Raw genomic sequence first — 21,499 nt, forward strand, 5'->3', positions numbered from 1 at the left:
TTTTGCCATCTGCCGCCAGAAAGGACAACTTGTGATGTTCTGTGCTGTGACAAGCCCGGCGTACCGTGAATCGTGTCCGAGCGTCCTCCGATGACACGCCGGCTGGAATTTCCGGGGGCCCGACTTGGCATTAAGGCAGCGTGAGGGTTCCCTCGAGTCGCCCCGGTTGCCCGTCGCGGTCGTTAATAACGCGGCAGAAGGTAGAGAGGGGGTGGCTGGTGTGGAGCGGAGCAGGTTTGCAAGAGCAAAGGGGGGTTTATCTCCATCGGCTAATCTGGGTCACAGAGCTTTACGCCAAAAGCAATTAGGGCCGCCCTCTCCTGCGCGGGGCCGGCAGGAGGGCCAGTCGACCCGCCCAGCCATCTCGGGCCAGGAGAGCAGCTCTGCTTGTGGCTCGGCAGGGGGAAAGCAGCAGGAGGGCGCCATGAGCTGCGGGCATGGGAGGGAGGGAGGGAGGGAGGGAGGAGGGAGGGAGGGAGGGAGGGAGGGAGGGACGGAGGAGGCTGCTCCAGAACGTCAGCCCTCCTTGTGGGTCACGCGGAGAGTAGAGCAAAATGTTCATGACTGTAACATGGTAACAAATACAGGGAGCGGGAAAAATCTCCCAAATATTTCTTTGCCCCCAAAACAAAGAATGTGGAGTCAGCACAAATATGGCCTGGACGTGACACGAGTGGCTGAAGGGTGCTGATTGGTGGATCGTCATTTGAATGTAACTTTGCCAAATGCATTGGGCCACTTCCAAAGACGGTTTTGGCGGTTCTACGAGGTATCGTCCATGTGATATCAGACCAACGACGAGTTCTGGGCAAGCACGCTGGCGGCAATAACACAAGCGGCAGGTGAATGGAAGCACACAGCCACGCAACAACAACAAAAAAATCTTTTTGGGGAAATAAATCACCTGATCCAACTTTTGGTTCCTTTGGAGACCATTGACGTCTATGCAAACTTATCAAAACTTTACATCCCTCACCAAAGTAAACTCCCACGAAATGAGCCAAGGTAGCCCGTCAACCCGATAGACAATGCAAAGAGCCAAAAGTTGGTCGTAAACGCGGCTACGGACCCCCCAGCTACTCTCGTTTGTTAAATTCCCGGGATGCAACAAGTCCCTCCATTTTCCTGCACGCCAAAATGTGGCAATAACGACATGTGACACGGGACTGGCTTGCTAGCTGGCTAGCTAGCTGAGGGAGAGAAAAGGAGGCCTGGCAGATAAATGTAATCCTTCTCACCACACTAACACTTCTTAGCTTTGCACCCCTGCTGTCATAGGCGCTCAGCAACACCAACGATCACCCCCCCCCCCCTAGCCACCCACACACACGCGCGCGCCCCGCAAACGCGGTTGTCACGCTTCCCACTGAAAACATGAAAACACACCTCGGCTCCCACGCCGTCCTGGTCGATCAATGAATGACAGCAGCTGAGAGCGCCTATGATACGATGAGCTTCGTCCCTGTTGGCACAACAGCCAGCGCGTGTGTGCCAACACGCCTTGTGTGTGCCAACACGCCTTGCGCAACCACCGAGAGCCTCGACAAAAGAATTGGACCGCTAAGCAGTCTGAAGAAAAGTCTCCTCCGGCGATGCGGTCCAGTTGGAAGTCTCCGCTCTCGAATGACTTGTTAGTGAACATCAAGTTGGGCCAAACGTACTGAAGTATTGTTTCAGAGGGGTCCGATTCACACGGATAGACAATTTGGAGTCTTCCATTGCCTCTTTTTGGAATGAGAGGGCCAGAGGAAGGCCTGAGCCCAGAATTTGACCCCGTGACCTCTGAACTGTGAGGGGAGGGGAGGGGGGATGCTAAGGACTGGAGCCACCGTGTCACAAGCAGCAGCGGCGCGGCAAACGGCGCATGGCCACATTTTTTGGAAGCGTGATCGCCTTGTGGTTTTTTAATCAAATTCCGCTCGATTGAATCGTATCCACCTCGAGAAGCAAGCGAGTGTACGAATACGAAGTGCTCCATCGAGAGTTGCTGGCTCCTCGAAAGAAAAAGAAAAAGCTCGGGCGGCCTTTCTGGACCCGGTCAAGCTCTCGCTATCATTATGATTGAACAGATTAAGAGGATTTGAAATGGCAGATTAAATTCAAGTGTCACACAGTAGGCCTGTCATCTGTCGCGGTGCACAACAAAGACTTTAGTGGTCCAAATCAATAAAAGCTGTGCCGCGTGGCGACAGTCTTCCTTTTCACTACTACCTTCACTTGGAGCTGATCTTCCACACCCACGTGCTTTTCTTCAGGACCATTTATCTGCATCCCCGAGATGCTACTGAAAATGGCGCGAGCCACAAACGGCCGGCCTGGCCGGGCCGGGCCGGGCCGGGCTTTCCCGTTCGGACGGGCGAGCGATCCCGCCGCCGAGGCGTCCGTCGGGCTCGGCCTCAGCCCGGCCTGTCCCGTCCCGTCCGCAGAGGATCAGGGGGGAGCTAAGTCACCAAAGCAGGAATTAATGAGCATTAGGCTCTTAGGTAAGAATAAGTCCCACCTTTAATCCGAAACAACTCCACTAACACCTGTTACATACCGCTTGCTAAATATACATAGCGTCTCGTCGTTAGTGGTGTCACGATACCAGAATTTCAGTAGTCGGTACCAATAGCTGTCAGTTACCGCGATTCTCGATACTATTTCGGTATCACGGTGAAAAACAACGGAATCCACTTACTCACTTATTTAAGACTGCTTAAAGCGTATCGTCGACTTTATATGTTAAAAAAGAGCAGCAGTGGCACAGATTCTTCAAGTCACATATCTAGACTGACAATAAATAAAAAAAAAGAGCAGCTGAAGCCATTGTTACGAAAGACCGAACGTTTTCTTCTTCTTCTTCTTCTTCTTCAGTGCTGCTCGCGTGCGTATACTGCCCCCTTCAGTTCTGGCGAAAATCGATGCAGCTTGCCAAGTGAAAAATGAACTATTCGGTTCTGACGGTACCACAAAAAAATCTGGAACTTTTTGCATGCGGGTACCCAATTGGTACTCGATACTTTAAATGTCTATCTGCCATTTATTATTACATACAAGATTTTACGTTTGGGGGATTTGCTAGTCATCTTCAATCAAATAGGGGTCACTGCCCAGTCAGAGTTCCCGGCCGTGTCGACAAAAAAGAAAAACAATCATCCATGGCCGGCGCCGATTGGCCGGGCTAATTTTCTCAACGGCTTCGCTTAACGTCCAGCTTCTGGGTAAGCCGATCCCTCAAACAGCGGCCATGACAACGTCTGTGGCGAGAGAGGCCCGTGTCAGCAAGCGTCGTCCGTTGACGTTGATTCGGGATGTGAAGGGGGGGGGGGGGGGGGCTGCTCTCCCTGTGTGAGGTGAGGTGTAAAACTAACACTCCATGTCTTATGGGGCGCAATGGGATGGACCTGTCTGAGAGGATACTGCCATTGAGTTGCAAATGAGCTTGGAATTAGCCCTTACACATTTGCCTGGAGGGGATTAGCCGTGTGCGTGCGTGTGTGTGTGTGTGTGTGTGTGTGTGTGCATGCGTGCATGTGTGTATGTGTTTTTAACCCATTTTCCCTGCCATAGTGTTAAGTAGATAATACTAATTACTTCTCCTCCCAATTGCTTGTTAATTGTGTTCACTGTGGATTTATACAGCATGCTAATACCCCCCCCCCACCAACACACACACACAGATACCCCCTACTTGGCTTGGTGGCAGAATCAACAGGTCAGTTGTTTTTTTTTTTTGTAGGCAGAAGGCTCCAGTTTAAGCCACTAATTAATTATGCCAAGTGGGCCTCCACAGCAAGAACACGCAGAATGGTTCTGAGAAACGTGCTGTATTATGTGTGTGTGTGTGTGTGTTTATATTGAAGAGTGCAGATGTTACAAAGATGATAACGATGAGGATGATAATCTTCTTTGTGGTGGATCATCCTTCACCTGACGGCAACCTCCTCTGAGTCTCAGGCATCAACGTATTGATCGGGCGCTCTTTGGCGCGCCGTCCGTCTCCGAATCACTCTATCCATGTATGTTGAGGCTAATCGGCCAAACAAGCTGATGAGCTGTGTGTCACCTCGGGCCAGGGTAACCCCAACTCCAGCCCCACCCACCCCAACTCCAGCCCCACCCACCCAAAAACCCGGTCTGATAATCCTTCTCCAAACAAGCGCAGAGATGCTAATTGTGTCCGTCTATAAATACCGCCTGACTCACGGCAGCTTTATCTGTGACACCGGCCGCCGCGAAGCACTCGGTCCTGGTCGCTCGTACTGGGTTCTTTTTTTTGGCGACATGTTCCCGCTGCCCATGTTCACGGCCGAGCAGGTGGCCCGCGTGTGCGAGAACCTGGAGGAGACGGGCGACATCGAGCGCCTCGGCCGCTTCTTGTGGTCCCTCCCGGCCGGGCAAGCTCTGAACCGCCACGAGTCGGTGATGCGGGCGCGAGCCCTGGTGGCCTTCCATCGGGGCAACTTCGAAGCGCTCTACCAGATCTTGCAAAGTCATCGCTTCACGCGGGAGTCCCACGCCAAGCTGCAGGACCTGTGGCTGGATGCGCACTACCGGGAGGCTGAGAGGCTCCGAGGCCGACCGCTGGGTCCGGTGGAGAAGTACCGCATACGCAAGAAGTTCCCCTTGCCCCGAACCATCTGGGACGGCGAGCAGAAAACTCACTGCTTCAAGGTAATTCATCCGCGATTGCGTATTTTGCCAAAACGGGCTTCCATCGTTGGGATTACTTTTTGCGCCACAAAAACGGAAAGATTTTAGAAAAAAAATTCTCACACGAATTACAATTTCATATAGGATTCGGCCCCCCCACCCCCCAGATCCTCTTCCCATGTATTCTACTAAGGATGTTTTCACTCGAATTAAAAACCTACGCCGTATTTTTGTTTTCATTGGATTTTGTTCGGTAAAGTGACTTTGCGTTAACTCTACCAACCTGCGCGTGTGGCGAGATGAGGCCTGTCTTCGATGCTGCCATCAGCACGTTAAGCGGCTAAACATGATCCAATTGAGTGGATAGACGGTGACTTCTACGTACATCTTCCAATAATATCCCGTCTAATACGATTGCAAGGGCACGATAGGCGACTCATAGCTAGCTATGCGTTCCATTTTGAAAGCCGACATTAGAAATCGCCACAGTGATTGTCAAAAACGGATTTCCATCAAGGATGTTAACGTTGTCAACCTCTTTACGATCGTCCGTAGCTTGAATATCTAAACTGCACTTAAATATCGGAACCTAAAACACCTGTGCCGAGTGACGACATTTCGTTTTTGCACAGAAAAATGAATAAATAAGAATGGTAGCTAAAGAAATGTTGGAAAACAAGCAGTGCTTTGCTGCTATCTTGTGGCATCGATTAACAAGAACATAAACCTGGAGTAAATGAGATTTTTGTCGTCATGAATCTAGATCAAAATATGTTGTCGTCCGAGAACAATCAACTTTGGCAAATAATACAGTCACGAATATCTGTAATAAATGTATTGACAAACAAACATTTGCATGTCATTACTGTACAGCTAATACAGACATCTTATTTTGTTCTCTGAGTTCTCAATGCTACTCTAAAAGAGAGAAAAAAACAACAGCTCTGAACTGCTGCATTAAGAATAACCCAATATGGATGGGTTATTTTTATGCAAGTCGTTTTATTTTTTGAACCCTTATATGGGTAAGATCGGTAATAAAACCAATTCTGGTAAAAGAATAAATAAACGACTGACAGTTGCTCTTGGACGCCCCCTGGTGGTCACAGGGACCCCTAAGCAGGATCTCCGCGACCTTATGCCTTAGTCTCTGAGCAAGTTAATAAATTGCGTCCTCTTCACTGTTTGTGACTAGGAGAGGACCCGCAGCTTGCTGAGGGAGTGGTACCTCCAAGATCCTTACCCCAACCCATCCAGGAAGCGCCACCTGGCCCAGGCCACGGGACTCACGCCCACCCAGGTCGGCAACTGGTTCAAGAACCGGCGGCAACGAGACCGCGCCGCCTCCGCCAAAAGCAGGTGAGTGACGAAAAAGGGGCGGGGCGCTTTGGGCTGGCCAGTCAACACGAAATCATTTTGATAGCAGTGGGGACTGCATGGCAAAACCATCTACCCTTGTTGAGACTAAGAAACCAAAAAGCTTCAGATTTAAATTGGCGCCATGTGTTGTTAGTAAACATTTCAAGTCAACCTGGACCATAACAATCCAACTTGTCCCTAATGTAGGTTCTAACACAGTTCAACCAGTCAAAGCCCGACTTTTGAATGTTCCCAAGGACAGTCAAAGTGTTGGCAAGGGAATGGGAAGCAGGTTGCAAAGACTTTAAAATAATAATAGAGAGAAGCGACCTCCTACCAGAACAGAGCAGTGAGGGTTCCGCTCCGGCAGAGGTTCCTCTCCAGGTTTTAAACTTCAGGCCCAGACCAGGCCCATAGCTGGCCATCACCTGGCCTGTGTTGGGTTTTTGGTCCTGAAGGAATGGGTTCCTTTTCCTGCGTAAAAACAGGTCCAATTAAGAATCCGGCACTCACACACAATCATCAAACACTCAAAATACAAAGACTGAAGAAATAAATCATGCATTGAAATGATCAGTCTCACTCACAATCATGAAATGTATGTTCATGGGTTCATCAAACACCTGCGTATATTTCATAATTGAAATGGATGGCAGCCCCGGCGATGAACTGGGCTGGCTACATTGGATGCAAATCAAGAACGCTCATAGCAAAAAATAACCTCTTCAGCGTTTCAATTCCAACTTGTTCAGCGGTAATACACAATCGCGTGAAGAAAGGACAACTATAATCAGAGAGATATAGCATGCCACTACTAACCACACCGATCAGCAAAGTAGCGGCTTGGCTAGGCAGGCACATTCAAATGAACAGGGCGGCTAGGCTACATTAGCGGCTAGGCTACATAGTATTAGCGGCTATGGCTAGGCGGCACATTCAAATGAAGGGGGCGGCGAGCCTACGTTAGCGGCTAGGCTACATTAACGGCTAGGGCCGCTAGGCTAATTAATACATGCTACGACAACTTACGAGTTAAATTGTATCCTTGGCTCCGTTTCACTCGCTCGGCGGCTCCCACAGTTCGACAATTGCTGCATTCGCATTTATATCCTTTGATATCAATTTCAGCATTATAATACTGTTTCAAACTTTCCTTCCATTGCCCGTGACACCTGGCTTCCACGAGCGACCACCTGGATTGGGTGCGCTGTGACGTGACGGCAAGAATTTACTAAAGTAGACCAATCAGGGGAAAAAAAAAAAAAAAAAAAAAAAAAGATGTTTAAAAGCATTCCTTCGTTTTCTAATCACCATCATTTAAATTCAGTTTTTTCCGCCCCCCTCAAGAGTGCTCCAAAAGTTTAGGTTGCGTTAATACTTAAAATGCATCTGTGATGTCACAAAATGTATGGATTGTTTTAGGGTTAGATAAATTGGTGAATTGACGAGAGTAAAAAACAATTCTGGGGTGCTCAAGAGCTAAGGGATATTTTAAAGTATAATTGACACCATTACACATCCCCAATTTAATGGAGACAGAAAACATCCTCAGGTCTTGCAATGACTCTCTTTGCTGTTTGTGAACCAGGCTGCCGCAGGACCCGGCCCACCTTCCCTCAGACCGTCCCCGTTCATTGGTCTCCTCCCCGCGGAACTTGGGCAGCCCCGAGGCCAGCGATGGCAGCACGGGGACCGAGCACAGGGGCACCGGCGCCTCCACGCCGGACATCTCGGTCAGCAGCGACAGTGAATTCGACTCATGAGATGACGCCGCACGAAAGACACCGTGGACTTGCCGGAGATGGGCTTCTGGCGGGGCTTGGGCCGTGCCATGCCATGATGTCACAATTTCGAATTTGAAAAAACAAAACAAAACATCATGCACTTCATCAAGCTTGACAGCTATCTCAAAATAACGCCTCTCTGTTCTTGAAGTGTTTCTTGTTGCTCGATCCGGCAGCACAGTGCCTGGCTCCGCAGAGGTGGCAAACGTACGAACAATCTGTACTCAGTAGAAGTATGGTGACGCTGTAAAAAAAAAGAAAAAGAATTAGATGTCCTCCGCCAGAGGGCGACATTTCCCCGTTAGCGCTCTAGCGGGAGCTGTATTGATTTTTAATGAAGTATTTTTAATTTTGGTTGTATACAATAGTCATTTTGTTAACTTGACATAATGGGGAAAAATCATTTCTGCGCAAAAATAGTTTCTCTCTCTTTTTTTTTTAATCAACTTACATCATGTTTGTACTATGTTCATTTTGTTTTCAATTGTCAATTATTTTACTGGTTCTTTTATCACAAACAAAATATTTAGGTTGCATTACCTGACATGTTTCAACTAGTACTTCCGCTTTCATGACACTGATGAAGGCGGAAGTACTAGCCGAAACATGTCAGGTAATGCAACCTAAATATTTTGTTTGTGATAAAAGAACCGGTAAAATAACTTACATCATGTGTATACTTAAATGAAAGCTCACGAGGCTAAACCAAATGTTACGTATCCAGAAAAAACAAGTTTGTTGTTGGGAGCTAGCAAGCTCCAAGCACAGTGAGCATGTCACTGCCTTAAAAGGAACTCAGGGAACCACTGGCGTTGACCTGCTGACATCATGTGACGTGTTGTTTAAGCCACGCCCGCTACGTCGATGACACGAGGAGAGCCGCCTCGGAGACATGGACCGCCACCGGTGGACTTTCTTCCACAGCATTTGAGGGGAAGAAAGAAAGATGGTTTCATGTCAATAAATGAAAGTATTTCTATCCAAAGTGACTTTTTGCTTGTTTTCGTTCTGTGAGTACAATTTGTTTGCGAAGCTACTGCCGTGGATGGATGGATGGATGGCTGGATGGCTGGATGGATGGATGGATGGATGGATGGATGGATGGATGGATGGATGGATGGATGGATGGATGGATGGATGGATGGATGGATGGATGGATGGATGGATGGATGGATGGATGGAATCAGACTCAAAGGAACAAAAATGATGAGGGGGAGGCAGCAACGCTGGCGTCCCACCCAAGCCGGCCTCTAAAAGGGGCGGGCCTACTGGGCCAGGTAAGGTGAGGAGCCGAGGCTGCGCAGACCAGGTGGGCAGCACGTCGGAGCTGTTCGCGGCGCCGAGATGGACAGCGAGGGCCGGAAAGTGGTGGTCTGCGACAACGGGACCGGGGTAAGTCAAATGCGTCCAAAGCACTTGGAGTTCCTTTGTTGGAGCTCCTCTTTGGGCGTGGTGCGTTATTGCCAGCTGCAGGGACCAACGCAGAGGCTTGTCTGGACTCGCCGCTCTCCCAGGCCGCCGCCATACAAGGCGGTGAAGTTGTCATCTCAGCAGCTATTGGCTGAGAGACACCTCGGTCGCTCGTTTCATAGGAGGGGCTGTTATTTGATTTTGCTTGGAATGTGCTGCCATCCCTCTGGCAAAGGAAGGGACACGGCATGGCTGAATTTGGAATTTGATGGACCGACCACCTTTCACGCTCAGCTAAAATGCTCTGAAATGAACAAATCAAAACAAACAAATGTGGGTTAGTAATGTGACCCGACCTTTTGGGTTAAAAAAAAAAAAAAAAAATGTTGGGTGCATCCCTTTCGACCCAGTTTGTGTGGTTTTTATGTAGATAACATAAAAGTATAGCAATAATTGGTCCAAAGAAATAAGTTGATGTAATACATCTTGACTATGGGATAAGTTAGGCAAACTTTGAACATTGGGGAGGTGCAAAGTTTTACCCTTGGTTGCTGGTGCATTTAAAATAAACAACTAAATTAATTAAAACAATAACCACACACAGTAGAAAAAGATTAATTTTGCCAAACAAATAAAAGAAATAAACATAATTATATCATGAAATGATTAGTTATTAGTAGATTGATTATGATAAGAACAAAGAATGCATTTTCCAAAGTTGTGCGTGATGCGCAAAAAAAAAAAAAAAAAAACAACTTCCAGCTAGCTGGTTGTGTACAAAAAAAAAGAAAGAAAAAAAATCTCCCTGGCTGGAGCAAATGGTTGTGCTGCTGATTTGTGGGACTAACATGGCTGTGATGCCTCCCCTCCAGTTTGTCAAATGCGGCTTTGCGGGCTCCAACTTCCCAGATCACATCTTTCCCGCCTTGGTGGGTCGCCCAGTTATTCGATCCAGCACCAAAGTGGGCAACATTGAGATCAAGGTAAGGACGGCGGGGAAGGCGAGGCGTGGAAATCATAGCCGCCATTTCTCTCACCTCGTGTTGTCTCTCAGGACCTGATGGTGGGCGATGAGGCCAGCGAGTGCCGCTCCTTGCTGGAGGTGTCCTACCCCATGGAGAACGGCATGGTGCGCTGCTGGGACGACATGCTCCACTTGTGGGACCACACCTTCGGACCCGAGAGGCTGGACATCGAGCCGTCCCGCTGCAAGGTAGATGAGAGCCGGACGGTCATCACGACTCAGATGGCATAAGCTTCCCGTGGATCGCAGATCCTGCTGACGGAACCTCCCATGAACCCGACGAAGAACCGCGAGAAGATCGCCGAGGTTATGTTTGAGACGTACCAGTTCCACGCCATCTACGTGGCCATCCAGGCTGTGCTCACGCTGTACGCTCAAGGTACGCCGTCCACCGAGCGGCTAGAACTCCAAAAATAAACAAACAAATAAATAAATGAATAACAAAGAGGAAAAAATATATTGAAAAAATAAAATAATATATACTTTTTTTAAAAATAAATAACTAAATAACAAATAAATACAAATCTGTCATACCGGCAGGACTACTCCAAATCGGACTTATATTTCCACTTCCGCCAACAGGCCTGCTGACCGGTGTGGTTGTGGATTCCGGAGACGGCGTCACTCACATCTGTCCGGTGTACGAAGGCTTCTCCTTGCCGCATCTGACGCGCAGGCTGGACATTGCTGGGCGTGACATCACACGTTACCTCATCAAGGTGCAGGATTTCGCGTTCAGTCGTCTCCAGCGTAAACTGGGCCAAGTAGAAATACTCCCTGTTGTCATTGCTTGTCTCTTAAATGTAGACCGCGTGAAACAAAATGTTTTACACCACCAATAAATAGGTGGCAGAATCAAAGAACTTTGCCTCACAGAGGAAGTGTGATGGTGACGCCATGACCCCATTTGTGACCTCAGCTGCTTCTGCTACGCGGCTACGCCTTCAACCATTCGGCCGACTTTGAGACGGTGCGCATGCTGAAGGAGAAGCTGTGCTACGTGGGATACAACATCGAGCAGGAGCAGCGCCTCGCCACGGAAACCACCTACCTGGTGGAGTCCTACACGGTAGGCCGGACCTGGACCGACAGACGCTCTTTGAGGTTTGGCTGGTGACGTCCAAGCGAGCAATCAACGCGTCTGCTGCAGCTCCCCGACGGCCGGGAGGTGATGGTGGGGGGCGAGCGGTTCAGCGCCCCGGAAGCGCTCTTCCAGCCCCACCTGATCAACGTGGAGGGGGCGGGCGTTGCTGAGCTCCTTTTCAACACCATCCAGGCGGCTGACATCGATCTCAGGTGGAGCTCACGTCTGCCCTCGCCCATAACGACATCTTGAGACAAGCTACGGTTTGATGACGGACTTTGCGGTCCACTTTGGGCTTGTTGTGGTCGCAATCGGGCTTTGACTGACTTTTGCAAGGGAAGTCAAATGTTGCGTGAAGTCAAAGATGGGGGATTACCGCTTTTGATGTGTTGCCGTTTGCAGGGCAGACTTCTATAAACACATCGTCCTGTCTGGGGGGAGCACCATGTACCCCGGGCTCCCGTCCCGACTGGAGCGAGAGATCAAGCAGCTCTACTTGGAGAGGGTTCTGGATGGAGACACACACAAGTTGGCTGTAAGACCCCCACAAACATATGAATCCGGGCATTGCAATGCATTTTGGATTTCCTCACACACTACATTTTCAAGTGAACCTGAAATGTTCTCAGTCACACTCAAAGTCGTTTCACTTCATCTCCGCAGAAGTTCAAGATTCGCATCGAGGACCCACCGCGCCGCAAACACATGGTGTTCCTGGGCGGCGCCGTGCTGGCCAACATCATGAAGGACAAAGAATCCTTCTGGCTGACCAGGGCCGAGTACCAGGAGAGCGGCCTTGGCGTGCTGCAGAAATTGGGAGGCGGTGTCAGATAATGTCAACAATGACAGACAAGATGACTTATGAGTCTTTGGCTATTATTTTTCTATGTGGGTGACGTTATATCAATACTTAGTGAATAACAGGTGATCCAATTCGTAATGTAGTTAATGGAAAAACAAAAACAAGGATTTGCTCGCTAAACATCCCAAGTAAATTATAGTGGCCATGCCAAGTTTATTGTTGTTTTTATTTACTCTGGTTAGATTGAAACAATGACATCTTCTCTTCCTATACCTTTAAAACAGTGCTTCTCAATTTTCTGTTATTTTTATTATCATGTTCCCTGAGTCAACCCCCCCCCCCCCCGCACTATTTAAAGACTCGTTTAAAAGTGCCCTCTGGTGGCTGAAACGAACAATCGTGACTCATGCATCATTTCATTTGCTCAGCACTTCATTTTCATGGCATTCCAACGCAAATCTAATCCAAACGAGATTTGTCAAACTTGCACGTGGATGAAAAAAAAAAAAAAATTCATATACAGAGATTGCTAGTACTTCAATTTTGCCACAGTTTTGGCTTCGACCTCACTGAAAGAGTAAATGATGGTGGCCCACTGAAATAGACATCTTGCATCACGGCAAGATTATTTTATTTGCATTTTAATGCTTTTTTTTTTCATTTTTAAAAAAAAGTCCTCGTCGTCGCTCTGTTTTTACTTTGTCATATCAAAACAAAACAAATCTCGGCAAATCACGTACCCGAGCGTCATCCGGTTCGTCCCCAGAAAGAACGCAAAGCGAACACTCCAAAAAAAGAGGAGACGACGTTGTGTTCCTTTCGACTTGTCCACGCTAGAAAATATCGAGAATTATTCCTTCGTCTCCACGTCATGAATACACTTTCTGGAAGACATGTTTAGCTTGCGCAGGCTAAGCTAAAATGACGAGTTGTGATTGGCTCATCCGCTGATTGCGAATGGTACGGTCCGAGCCGCCATCTTGACTCGTGGCGGTTCCAACAATAAAATAACTCGGTTTGATGCCAGAATCGGCTATTTGATTAAAACCTGTTTTCATCACACCCCGAATATACATCAATATGTGAATACATATGCGAGACGTATGACCAGATCACATTAAGAGGGTTTTATACAGTAATCTAAGCAATTCCAAAACGTTCGCTCACACAGACATGCGACCAAGTTAATGTTAAATAAAAAAATTAATAAAATACAATCACAAAATAATAGTGCGTCAAAATCAATTTTTATTCTTTTGACACTAAAGGCGGCAGAATCAAGTCAATGAAAATGCAATCTGGTGCGTAACAATGAATTCATTTTGCACCTTGATATTTGGGTTATACATGATCTATATAGTCACTCGTAAAAAAGGGAAAAAATTGAAATGTGTAAATAATGTGAGTCAGTAACACAAAACAAGTGTGAGGCTTGTGGATCACAGTTAACATCTACAATGTGTATTTCTTTTTCTTTCTTTTTTTATTTTTTTTTTAAACGTACCGCTTTCTGCAAGGTCTCCTTTTACCAAGTTGTACCGCAAAGCACCCTCTATACAGTACACTTCACAATTACACAATTAGTGACAATGGAAGGCCGTCGTCACAAAGCAAAAATTGACTACTTTTTCTCCTTTCACATTTGAGCTTGCCGTGTGCTGAATCATGGAAAAAAACACACACACACACGTTCATCGTAAAACAACAGCGTACAAAAACAAATCTTTCGAAGAGTGACGTCGTGTACCTGGAGTGTGTTAAAACCATGGGGCACTTAAAATGGTGACCCACCAGGATCTAATCCATTGTCCGTCCGGTACATGGTAACCTTGAGTGTTTGACATATGCGCGCACATTCTGGAATGTCACACATTCGGTCACACAGGGGCCAAGCGGAAATGAGCTATGACCAGAAAAGGCGCGCAAAAGTCACCGACTATGTCCAACGCTCGGTTTGGTACGCTTTGAATCAGACGAGACGACTTGACACGTCAATTCCACATGGACCGTTTGAATATGTTAACCCTGTTCTCCCCAAATTTGGAACAAGCGCCCTTAATCCGATAGGCCCTTGCGCGAAGCGTGCTGACTACATGACGTCCACAAAGAACTCGCTCGGGTTACCCATGGCCAGGTGGAAGGACTGGCGGGACGCAGTCAGCTCGGGGGGCACGGAGCCCAAGTCCCGGGTGGGCGGCGCGCCGGGAGGTCCGGCCGAACTCGATTGGAGGGACGGCGGCAACGCGGGGTGCATGGGGGCCGCGGGCAGCTGCGGCCCGTGAGGAAGGGTGTGGGCACCTGCCATGGCCGGGTGCTGGGGTACCATCATCACCATCATGGGGTTGTAAGGCATGATGCCCGGAGGATAGGGCGACATGTGGGGGGGTGGCTGAGGCATGCGGTGATGATGCGAGCGCTGGGAGGAGGCGTGGCTGTGCTCGCTGGGAGCGGCCGAGCCGTGGCCCCGCCTCAAGCTGCTCCGGGTGGAGTATTCCGATTCGCTGCCGCTGCCGGAGCGTGAGTCGCCGCCGCCGGCGTCGCAAGGAGACTTCTCCCCGCCGCCGCCCGTCGCGCTGCCGGGCGCTTTGCTGCCGCCGCGCCGTCGCTCGCCTTCGCTTCGTGTCGACCCGCTGCTTCGGCTCCCTGGTGACAGATTTACGTTGACCATACGTTCCCCCCTCCCCCCTCAAACAATTAGTGAATAAACTCAAAAGCGCTGACCTTCACTGTGCTGGCTGCCGGTGCTTCCTGGAGTATAGCTGTAGCTGGTGAGCTCGTGGTAGGGCGGCGGCTGGCTGGAGTAAGGGTGGCTGGCGTACGGCTGGTAGGGGAACGTGTGCATCATGGGCCACGGCGACGCTCCGGGGAGGGGCAGCGGGGCCAACGTGTCCTGGTCCGAGGCCCCGCTGGAACCGTCGTTGTCGTTCAGGGACAGGTTGGCCATATCTGTGTGCAAGAAGGACACCAAAAATGGACGGGGTTGTGAAGTCTTTTGTGACCTGAAATGTAGTTGTAGTAGCGCGCTCCAGAGTGGTCTGACGTTTGCGCACGCCGCTTACAATTCTCGCAGTCGCTTAAATCGCCGAAGACATAATAGCACTGTTCCGAGAAGGTGATCTTGTTGACCGTGTGACGGATGAAGCCGGCCTTCAGCAGATTGCTGGCATACTTCCTGGCTTCGCGGCGGTCCTGGAATCCCTCGATGTGGTGGAAGAGCCACTCGACCACGTCAGAGCCTGCGAGATGAGATTTGTACACGCGGGGAACCCTGAACAACAGCAGCACTTTCTGCTTTGGATCGCGTGGAGCAGGCGACTCACAAACAATGTTGCTACCGAATATTGCCTGGCGACACTGGTGGAGTGAAAAAAAATCAGGAGGGACGTACTTAAAAATAATAATAATAATTAAATACACGTCATTTAAAATGACAAAAAAAAAAAAAACCTCCACGTGATTCAGCTGCAGGTGATTCCAATTTAACAGCTGTTTTCAGTCAAGACAAGCGCTCACACATTCATACCCCCCCTACCTCCCCCCTCCCACAAATCACACGGTTTTAATTCCCGGAACATAATGCCTGCCCTGTGAAGTCATGTGAAATTTGGAGGTAAGCGGGCCGACGCTCTGTGCTCTCTCCCTCTCTCTTACCCAGGAAAGCGTTGGGGATGGTGATTTTGAGCCACATGCGATCCCGGACTTCCAGCCCGGACTCCGGCGAGGCCATGGCCTTGGCCACGGACGCCATGTCGGAGTGGAGCGACAAATTGAAGTCATCGAATCCTGGGGAGCCATTTCACGCGGCTTGAGGGGACGTGTGCAATGATTGATGGCCAAGTGGCCAGACATCAAACAGGGAATGAGAATCTCACGTTCGGTTTCTGTGACGGAGGAGGAGGAGGTGATCGTGCTGAGGGAGGTGCTGCCCGGGAAAGCCGGGTAGGCGCCCGTCATGGCCACCGAGTGGCTGACCCAAGCGGCGGGGTCAATCGGTCGGATGGGTTCATCTGCGTGACAAGATTATAAAAGCGCTCAAAACGGCAGCCATTTTTTTTCTAAACTCCTACCTTGTGTTCCGGGGCTACTTACTACGCGGCAGAGTGAAGTAACCTTGCGGAGACGGGTCCCAGCACTTGGCCACGGTGAGGATGATGGGCCTGGCAGACGCATCAGCGGTATTCATCGGCGAGCTCGCGGACGCGCCGAGCGAGTCGTCGGCTCACTCACCCCGGCTTGTGCACGATCTCCCTCAGCACCCGCACGGCGTCGTCGTTGCTCATATTCTCAAAGTTGATGTCGTTGACCTTGCGGAGGAAAAACAGATCAGCGACCGACCGTCTTTCACCGTGGCAGCGCCGAGAGAGACGATGACGTGGAGTCACCTGCAAGAGCATGTCGCCGGGTTCGATGCGTCCGTCAGCGGCCACGGCTCCGCCCTTCATGATGGAGCCGATGTAGATACCGCCGTCGCCCCTTTCGTTGCTTTGGCCCACAATGCTGATGCCCAGGAAGTTGTACTTCTCTACGTGGCGGAAAAGCCCCAAAACAGAAATGCTGGTTTTGCTCATTCATTTATTCTTAAGAAAAAAGGCTTGAGGTGTGAAACATGCAAGACAATCAGAACTCACGACGGGACGCAATCAAAAGCACAGAAGAAGCTAAGATGCGCTTACCCATGTTCAAGGTGACCGTGATGATGTTCAAGGACATTGTGGAATCTGTCACACTGCTGAAGGAGGAAGCCTGGAACAGGAAATGGTTCTTTTTAACTCCACAGCAGTGTGTGTGAAATGAAAAGAATGGCAAGATTGAATCAAGCGCAGCTCTGTAGTACCCTTTCCAAGCGAGGGGGGCGCTGTTTCCTGCGTCGCCGATGTCGTTTCAAGAGTCTGGAGGCGGTGCTTTGTTCGGTGGCGCTGCTGAACCTAACCAAAGACACGTCGGATGTGGAGCAGAGAAAACCTGACTCGGCTCGCGTTTGGAGCCGCTGGCCTCACCTGCTCATGGTGTCGTCGTCCTCGGAGTCGCAGAAGCTGGTGGTCTCCAACTCGCTGCTCATCATGGTGCTGGAGCTCTCGTAGCCCGCTAAGTGGCGCTCCAGGCGACTCTGGCCGTTCACCCGAGGTCCTGAAAAGCGCAGACGCCGGGGTTTAGATTTGCCGCCATTTCCTGATGATATGGCGAGAAGAGCTCACCGTGTTGCTCGGCGCTCTCCCGGTGCCGAGGTCGCTCTCTCCTGAAGGAAACCACGGACTCGGTTTCCGTCTGCTCGTCAAGCGTCTCCACGCTGCCCGTCGCGTTGGGACTGCGAGAGACGCAGGATCAAAGCGGGACCAGATCCCGTGACGCAAACGCACGTGGCTTGCCGGCTTCTCATTTTCACCCAACGAGAAATTCACCGTCGGGTCAACGCCGGTTTTACAGAAGAACGTGCTATGGCACATCCGGTGACCTTATCAAAGAAGTTCTTGCTCGCTTACTGGAAGGATGGCGGTCTGGAGTCCCCGATGCCCCCGGTCCTCTCGGCGGGCGGGGGCGGGAGCGGTGGCGGAGGGGGTGACGGCTGGGCGGGCGTCTCCACGGCGGGAAGCGCCGCCGGTGCAGCCGCGGGCTCTGTCGCCGGAGCGTCCGACGACACCAGCTGATGTCCATAATTGATGCAAAAAAATAAATAAATTAGCCAGAGAAGTTGGGGAAAGAGAGAGCGATGACGGGAAATGTCGAAACATAAGGGAGGGGGCTCAAGAGGTAATATGTCAATTATTTTGACCCCGCCCCCTCCAACAAACGTGCGCACGCAAATGGCGGAGGTCTTTCGGGATGCCTCCACCCTTCTTAGCGTGCGTCTCACATATCGCTCCCGCGGGTCTATCGGCTTTAAAGCGCTCGCTTCATTCTTATGGACTTAGCAGATGCCCGAGCCTCCAAAACCTGTTGGACCGGGCCAAGTCGGCTCCCGGCGCCAAAAGGTTACATTCAAACCTCCCCGAGCTGTCTCCATCGTCGACCGAGACCCACCGGGGAGAGTTTTGAGCAAAGAATTGGCCGCTATCAGAGAAGAGAAATTTTAGCTTCGAAAGAAAGAGTAAATGCTAGTCAGTAAGAATGAGCAGAAAGTAAAAGTCAACATCTAAAGACATCTATCGCTCTTTTTTGTTGGTTGTCACGCAAGATTTGAGAGGTGAAAAGAAAATGGCGTGCTTGTGCAAAGTGAGTACTCACCCAGGACACCACACGACCATTAAAGCACGGCAACTTGGCGCCATCGTCCGAAATCTCTTCCTTCACCACCCTGAAACAAACAAACAAATCATTCAAAAGTGGAGCAGGACCGAAAAACAACAGCAAGAAAAAAAAAAAGCTCCAACAAGCAGCAGTAAAGAACATCAGACAAGCTCGGGGGGGGGGGGGGGGGGGGGGGGGGTTCCTCCGTGTTTGCCAGACATTTGCCGTAAGTTCTCATTGGAGTGCTTAAGAGGAAGATGGGCTGGGCCGGACCCACGCACACGCGCACACACACACACACACAGCCACACACACGGGCTCCCCTGGTTTTAAGCAGCTGCTCGGCGCTGCTTTTGTAGGCCGGCACAGAGGAAGCCTCAATCTTTTTTTTCCTGCTATGTTGCTATTGAACATTGAAAACCATATGTTATGTTTTACGTACGTGGGATTTAGGTGAGCATGACAAAAAGTTGTTGTTTTTTTCCATTCCTTGATCGCCATCAGAGGTGTGACTCAAATTTTTATTAAAAAAAAAAAAAGATTTTTTTAAAATCTTTATTAAAATATCAAGCAGTGCAGCATTTCAAGCGAGCGAAAGAATGAATTGAAGAGGAATGCGCCATGGCACCAGCGAAAAATTGACAAAAATCCTGAATGATGTCGACACCCAGTCAATGGTGCCTGTCTGGAACCAGTTTCCTCAGCGCTGGTCCTAGCCCGGTGCCTCCCACCCAAACGAAGGGGAAAGAAGGAAGGAAGGAATCAAAGACAGACAGACAGACTGACAGAAAAAGAAAGAAAGAAAGAAAGAAAGAAAGAAAGAAAGAAAGAAAGAAAGAAAGAAAGAAAGAAAGACTCCACCGGCTCGGGTCTGGCCGACTCAGAAGCCGCATTTGAAAAGAGTGTTGGAAATATGCAAATGAGGGCACCCATTTGTAGAGGAAGGAATTTTCAAGTAAAAAAGAAAAAAAAATATCCCTGATTTTGATTGATACCAAAATCACAATTAATAAAAATGATGAGTCATGGGTTCTGAAAATTACGATTGCAGCTTGAAAACAACAAACATACACTCAATTAGGAACCAGTAAAATTTGAAACAATGTCATATGTATTCTTTATCCTCTGCGAAGAATGGGCATTTCTCGTAGTGTCTCCTCAAGTTATAATTATTTGTAAACATTTGAACTTGGATAAATTTAGTCTATCCACTTTACAAAAAGGCTGTCACATCAGTTTCTTTTTTTGTATGTGTGTATATATATAAAACATACGTTAAGTCCAAGATTTGCCCATAATCCACATTTGTCAAATCCATGTTTGTGTTTGTCACAAAACAGGAGAAGAGGTCCTTGACAACATAAATATCAAGTATTAATGGTAATAAGATTATTTTTCCCTAATTATTCCTCCATAAAATTATGAAGTGCACTGTTTGTGTACACTGCAAACTATTTGAACAGTGAGCTAACGGCATTTCCCCCCCTCACCGTGTGTGGGCTCTCTCACACTTTTAAAAAATCGGTTAAGTTAGTCAATGCTTCATAATATGCATACGCGTCCTCCACTTGGGCTCTCCTAAAAGCACACAAACAGCACATTCCTCTGCAGCAGGATTAGCAGCCGGGCCGGCACAAAAAGATGAATTGATAGAGGGCCAGATTGTTGCTTGCTTCTATCTGGAGGAGAATGGAGGAGGGGGGAGGAAGTCCTGGGAAAGAAAGGGTGGCTGGCGGCCAAAAGTTTTCAAGAACGGGGGACGAAAAACAGCATCTTACCATGATGGACTTAATGAGATGGGGGGGGAGGGGGGGGGGGGGAGTTTAGTGCAAAGAAAAGCAGTAAGGACAGGTAATGCCCCCCATCCATTGTAATGATCTTGTTTGCTGAGGTCACTTATTCAAACACATTTTTTTTTTTTGTAGTAAGCGCGCTGCAAGTGAACTCACCCAAAGTCCTGGTCCATAGATTTGAAGAAGAATTTATAGTTGGGCTTGTTCAGAACTTGCTTAAAATCCAGCAAGGTGATACTTTCGGCGCCGATAGGTATCTTCACTAAGTACGGAGTCTCCTCTTCATCAATGTGATAGATGATTTTAGTTTCCGCCATGACTTTTTTTTTTTTTTTTCTGGTTTGTGGTCCTTGAGTAAGGCGTCCAGTCGAAACACAAGAGTTGTGGCAGTTAGCCTTTAGCAAGCTAGCTGGCTAACCAGACGGCAGAGGTGAAACGATGGTGGCGGCTGCTGAGATTTTTTTTTTCTTCCTTTACTCGAAGCCCACCTTGTCCCGTCGCCGTTTCGCCCCAAACAAATGTCTACACTCACATTTTACCGACTATAGCGAAGGAAGTGGTACTTTAAGCGGAGCGAACACGGAGTAATTTTTCCCCCTCAACAAAAACACACGGGGAAGGGAAGGGGAGGGGGAGGAGCAGCGGAGGGAGCTCCAAAAAGTTTTCACCACTTTTTTTTTTTTTTTAATTTGCGCGAGCCAACGCGGCGTGTGACGCCATCACGTAAGTCCCGTTTTCCTTACGTAGCCTCCCAGCCACGCCCTTCAGCCCCCCCAAATGATTTATGATAACTATCAATTTTTGTCGACGGTGGAGCTTGATTAAAGTGCTATTAATCAATTGTAACCTCCCTAAATACAATTCGAATCCCTTCCTTACTTCCTTAATTCCTTCCTGCCTTCCATACTTGTTTCTTTCCTACGTTCCTTCCATGTATTCTTCCTTCCACAGCTTCCTACAAAAACCGGATTTAAAAAAGTTCATACTTTTGGCCCTTGTTCTATAAAACAGAACCAAAGTAAAGTAAAATTACTCTGTCACTCATGCAACAATTGAAAAAGATAATGTATAAGATAAAGAATAAGATAAAAAAAGATGACTAGATGACAAATATGACTTTCCTAGTCATATTTGTAAAAAATAATTAAGAAAAATCATTCACTCTATCATGAATCCATTTAAAGAATAAATAATTAAAACTATAAATACATTTATAAAATAGGTTCAGTATAATAAAACTAAACTAAAATAAAACGTATTAAACTATCATGTAAAGCAGTGGTTCCCAAAGTGGGCGGGGGCGGTGGAAAAATCTGGGGGGGCGGTGAGGACGAAGGGGGCGGTAGGGGGGCGGTGAGGACGAAGGGGGCGGTAGGGGGCGGC

The 21,499-nt window shown here is 48.7% G+C and overlaps 3 protein-coding genes and 2 long non-coding RNA genes across 9 annotated transcripts; 2 read left to right on the forward strand and 3 right to left on the reverse strand.

The window, feature by feature from the left end:
* Positions 1-481: 481 nt before the first annotated feature.
* Positions 482-8,341, reverse strand: LOC148403173 (uncharacterized). Of its 2 annotated transcripts, none has more exons than XR_015858251.1 (3): positions 7,024-8,341; positions 6,332-6,468; positions 482-817 (listed from the first exon to the last, which is right to left on the reverse strand). It is a non-coding gene; the product is annotated as an uncharacterized LOC148403173 (long non-coding RNA). The 2 variants fall into 2 exon arrangements; XR_015858247.1 differs by lacking the exon at positions 482-817 and adding an exon at positions 2,555-3,239 and having other exon boundaries at positions 7,024-8,340.
* six7 (SIX homeobox 7) lies at positions 4,179-8,763 on the forward strand. Its single transcript, XM_088374764.1, has 3 exons — positions 4,179-4,656; positions 5,831-5,994; positions 7,583-8,763. Exons 1-3 carry the CDS (start codon positions 4,267-4,269, stop codon positions 7,755-7,757), a joined length of 729 nt encoding a protein of 242 aa, XP_088230890.1. The 5' UTR covers positions 4,179-4,266; the 3' UTR covers positions 7,758-8,763.
* On the reverse strand, positions 8,362-11,837 carry LOC148403175 (uncharacterized). 4 transcript variants are annotated; one of them, XR_015858265.1, is made up of 4 exons: positions 11,087-11,837; positions 10,747-10,967; positions 10,226-10,611; positions 8,705-9,492 (listed from the first exon to the last, which is right to left on the reverse strand). It is a non-coding gene; the product is annotated as an uncharacterized LOC148403175 (long non-coding RNA). The 4 variants fall into 4 exon arrangements; XR_015858259.1 differs by lacking the exon at positions 8,705-9,492 and adding an exon at positions 8,362-8,693 and having other exon boundaries at positions 10,747-11,837; XR_015858253.1 differs by having other exon boundaries at positions 10,747-11,837.
* LOC148403176 (actin-related protein 2) lies at positions 9,017-12,305 on the forward strand. Its single transcript, XM_088374761.1, has 9 exons — positions 9,017-9,170; positions 10,061-10,171; positions 10,243-10,401; positions 10,462-10,591; positions 10,795-10,931; positions 11,132-11,281; positions 11,363-11,508; positions 11,699-11,831; positions 11,960-12,305. The coding sequence occupies exons 1-9, from the start codon at positions 9,123-9,125 to the stop codon at positions 12,128-12,130; spliced, it is 1,185 nt and encodes a 394-aa protein (XP_088230887.1). The 5' UTR covers positions 9,017-9,122; the 3' UTR covers positions 12,131-12,305.
* A 1,021-nt stretch (positions 12,306-13,326) lies between these two features.
* dvl2 (dishevelled segment polarity protein 2) lies at positions 13,327-20,771 on the reverse strand. Its single transcript, XM_088374739.1, has 15 exons — positions 20,273-20,771; positions 18,321-18,390; positions 17,579-17,739; positions 17,294-17,403; positions 17,096-17,225; positions 16,933-17,023; positions 16,772-16,841; positions 16,481-16,620; positions 16,326-16,402; positions 16,188-16,255; positions 15,971-16,105; positions 15,750-15,881; positions 15,158-15,334; positions 14,820-15,044; positions 13,327-14,741 (listed from the first exon to the last, which is right to left on the reverse strand). Exons 1-15 carry the CDS (start codon positions 20,431-20,433, stop codon positions 14,188-14,190), a joined length of 2,301 nt encoding a protein of 766 aa, XP_088230865.1. The 5' UTR covers positions 20,434-20,771; the 3' UTR covers positions 13,327-14,187.
* Between the last annotated feature and the right edge of the window lie 728 nt (positions 20,772-21,499).

The sequence above is a fragment of the Syngnathus floridae genome, chromosome 1, assembly GCF_059516105.1.
Source record: "Syngnathus floridae isolate MCC-2025c chromosome 1, RoL_Sflo_1.0, whole genome shotgun sequence".
NCBI lineage: Eukaryota > Metazoa > Chordata > Actinopteri > Syngnathiformes > Syngnathidae > Syngnathus > Syngnathus floridae.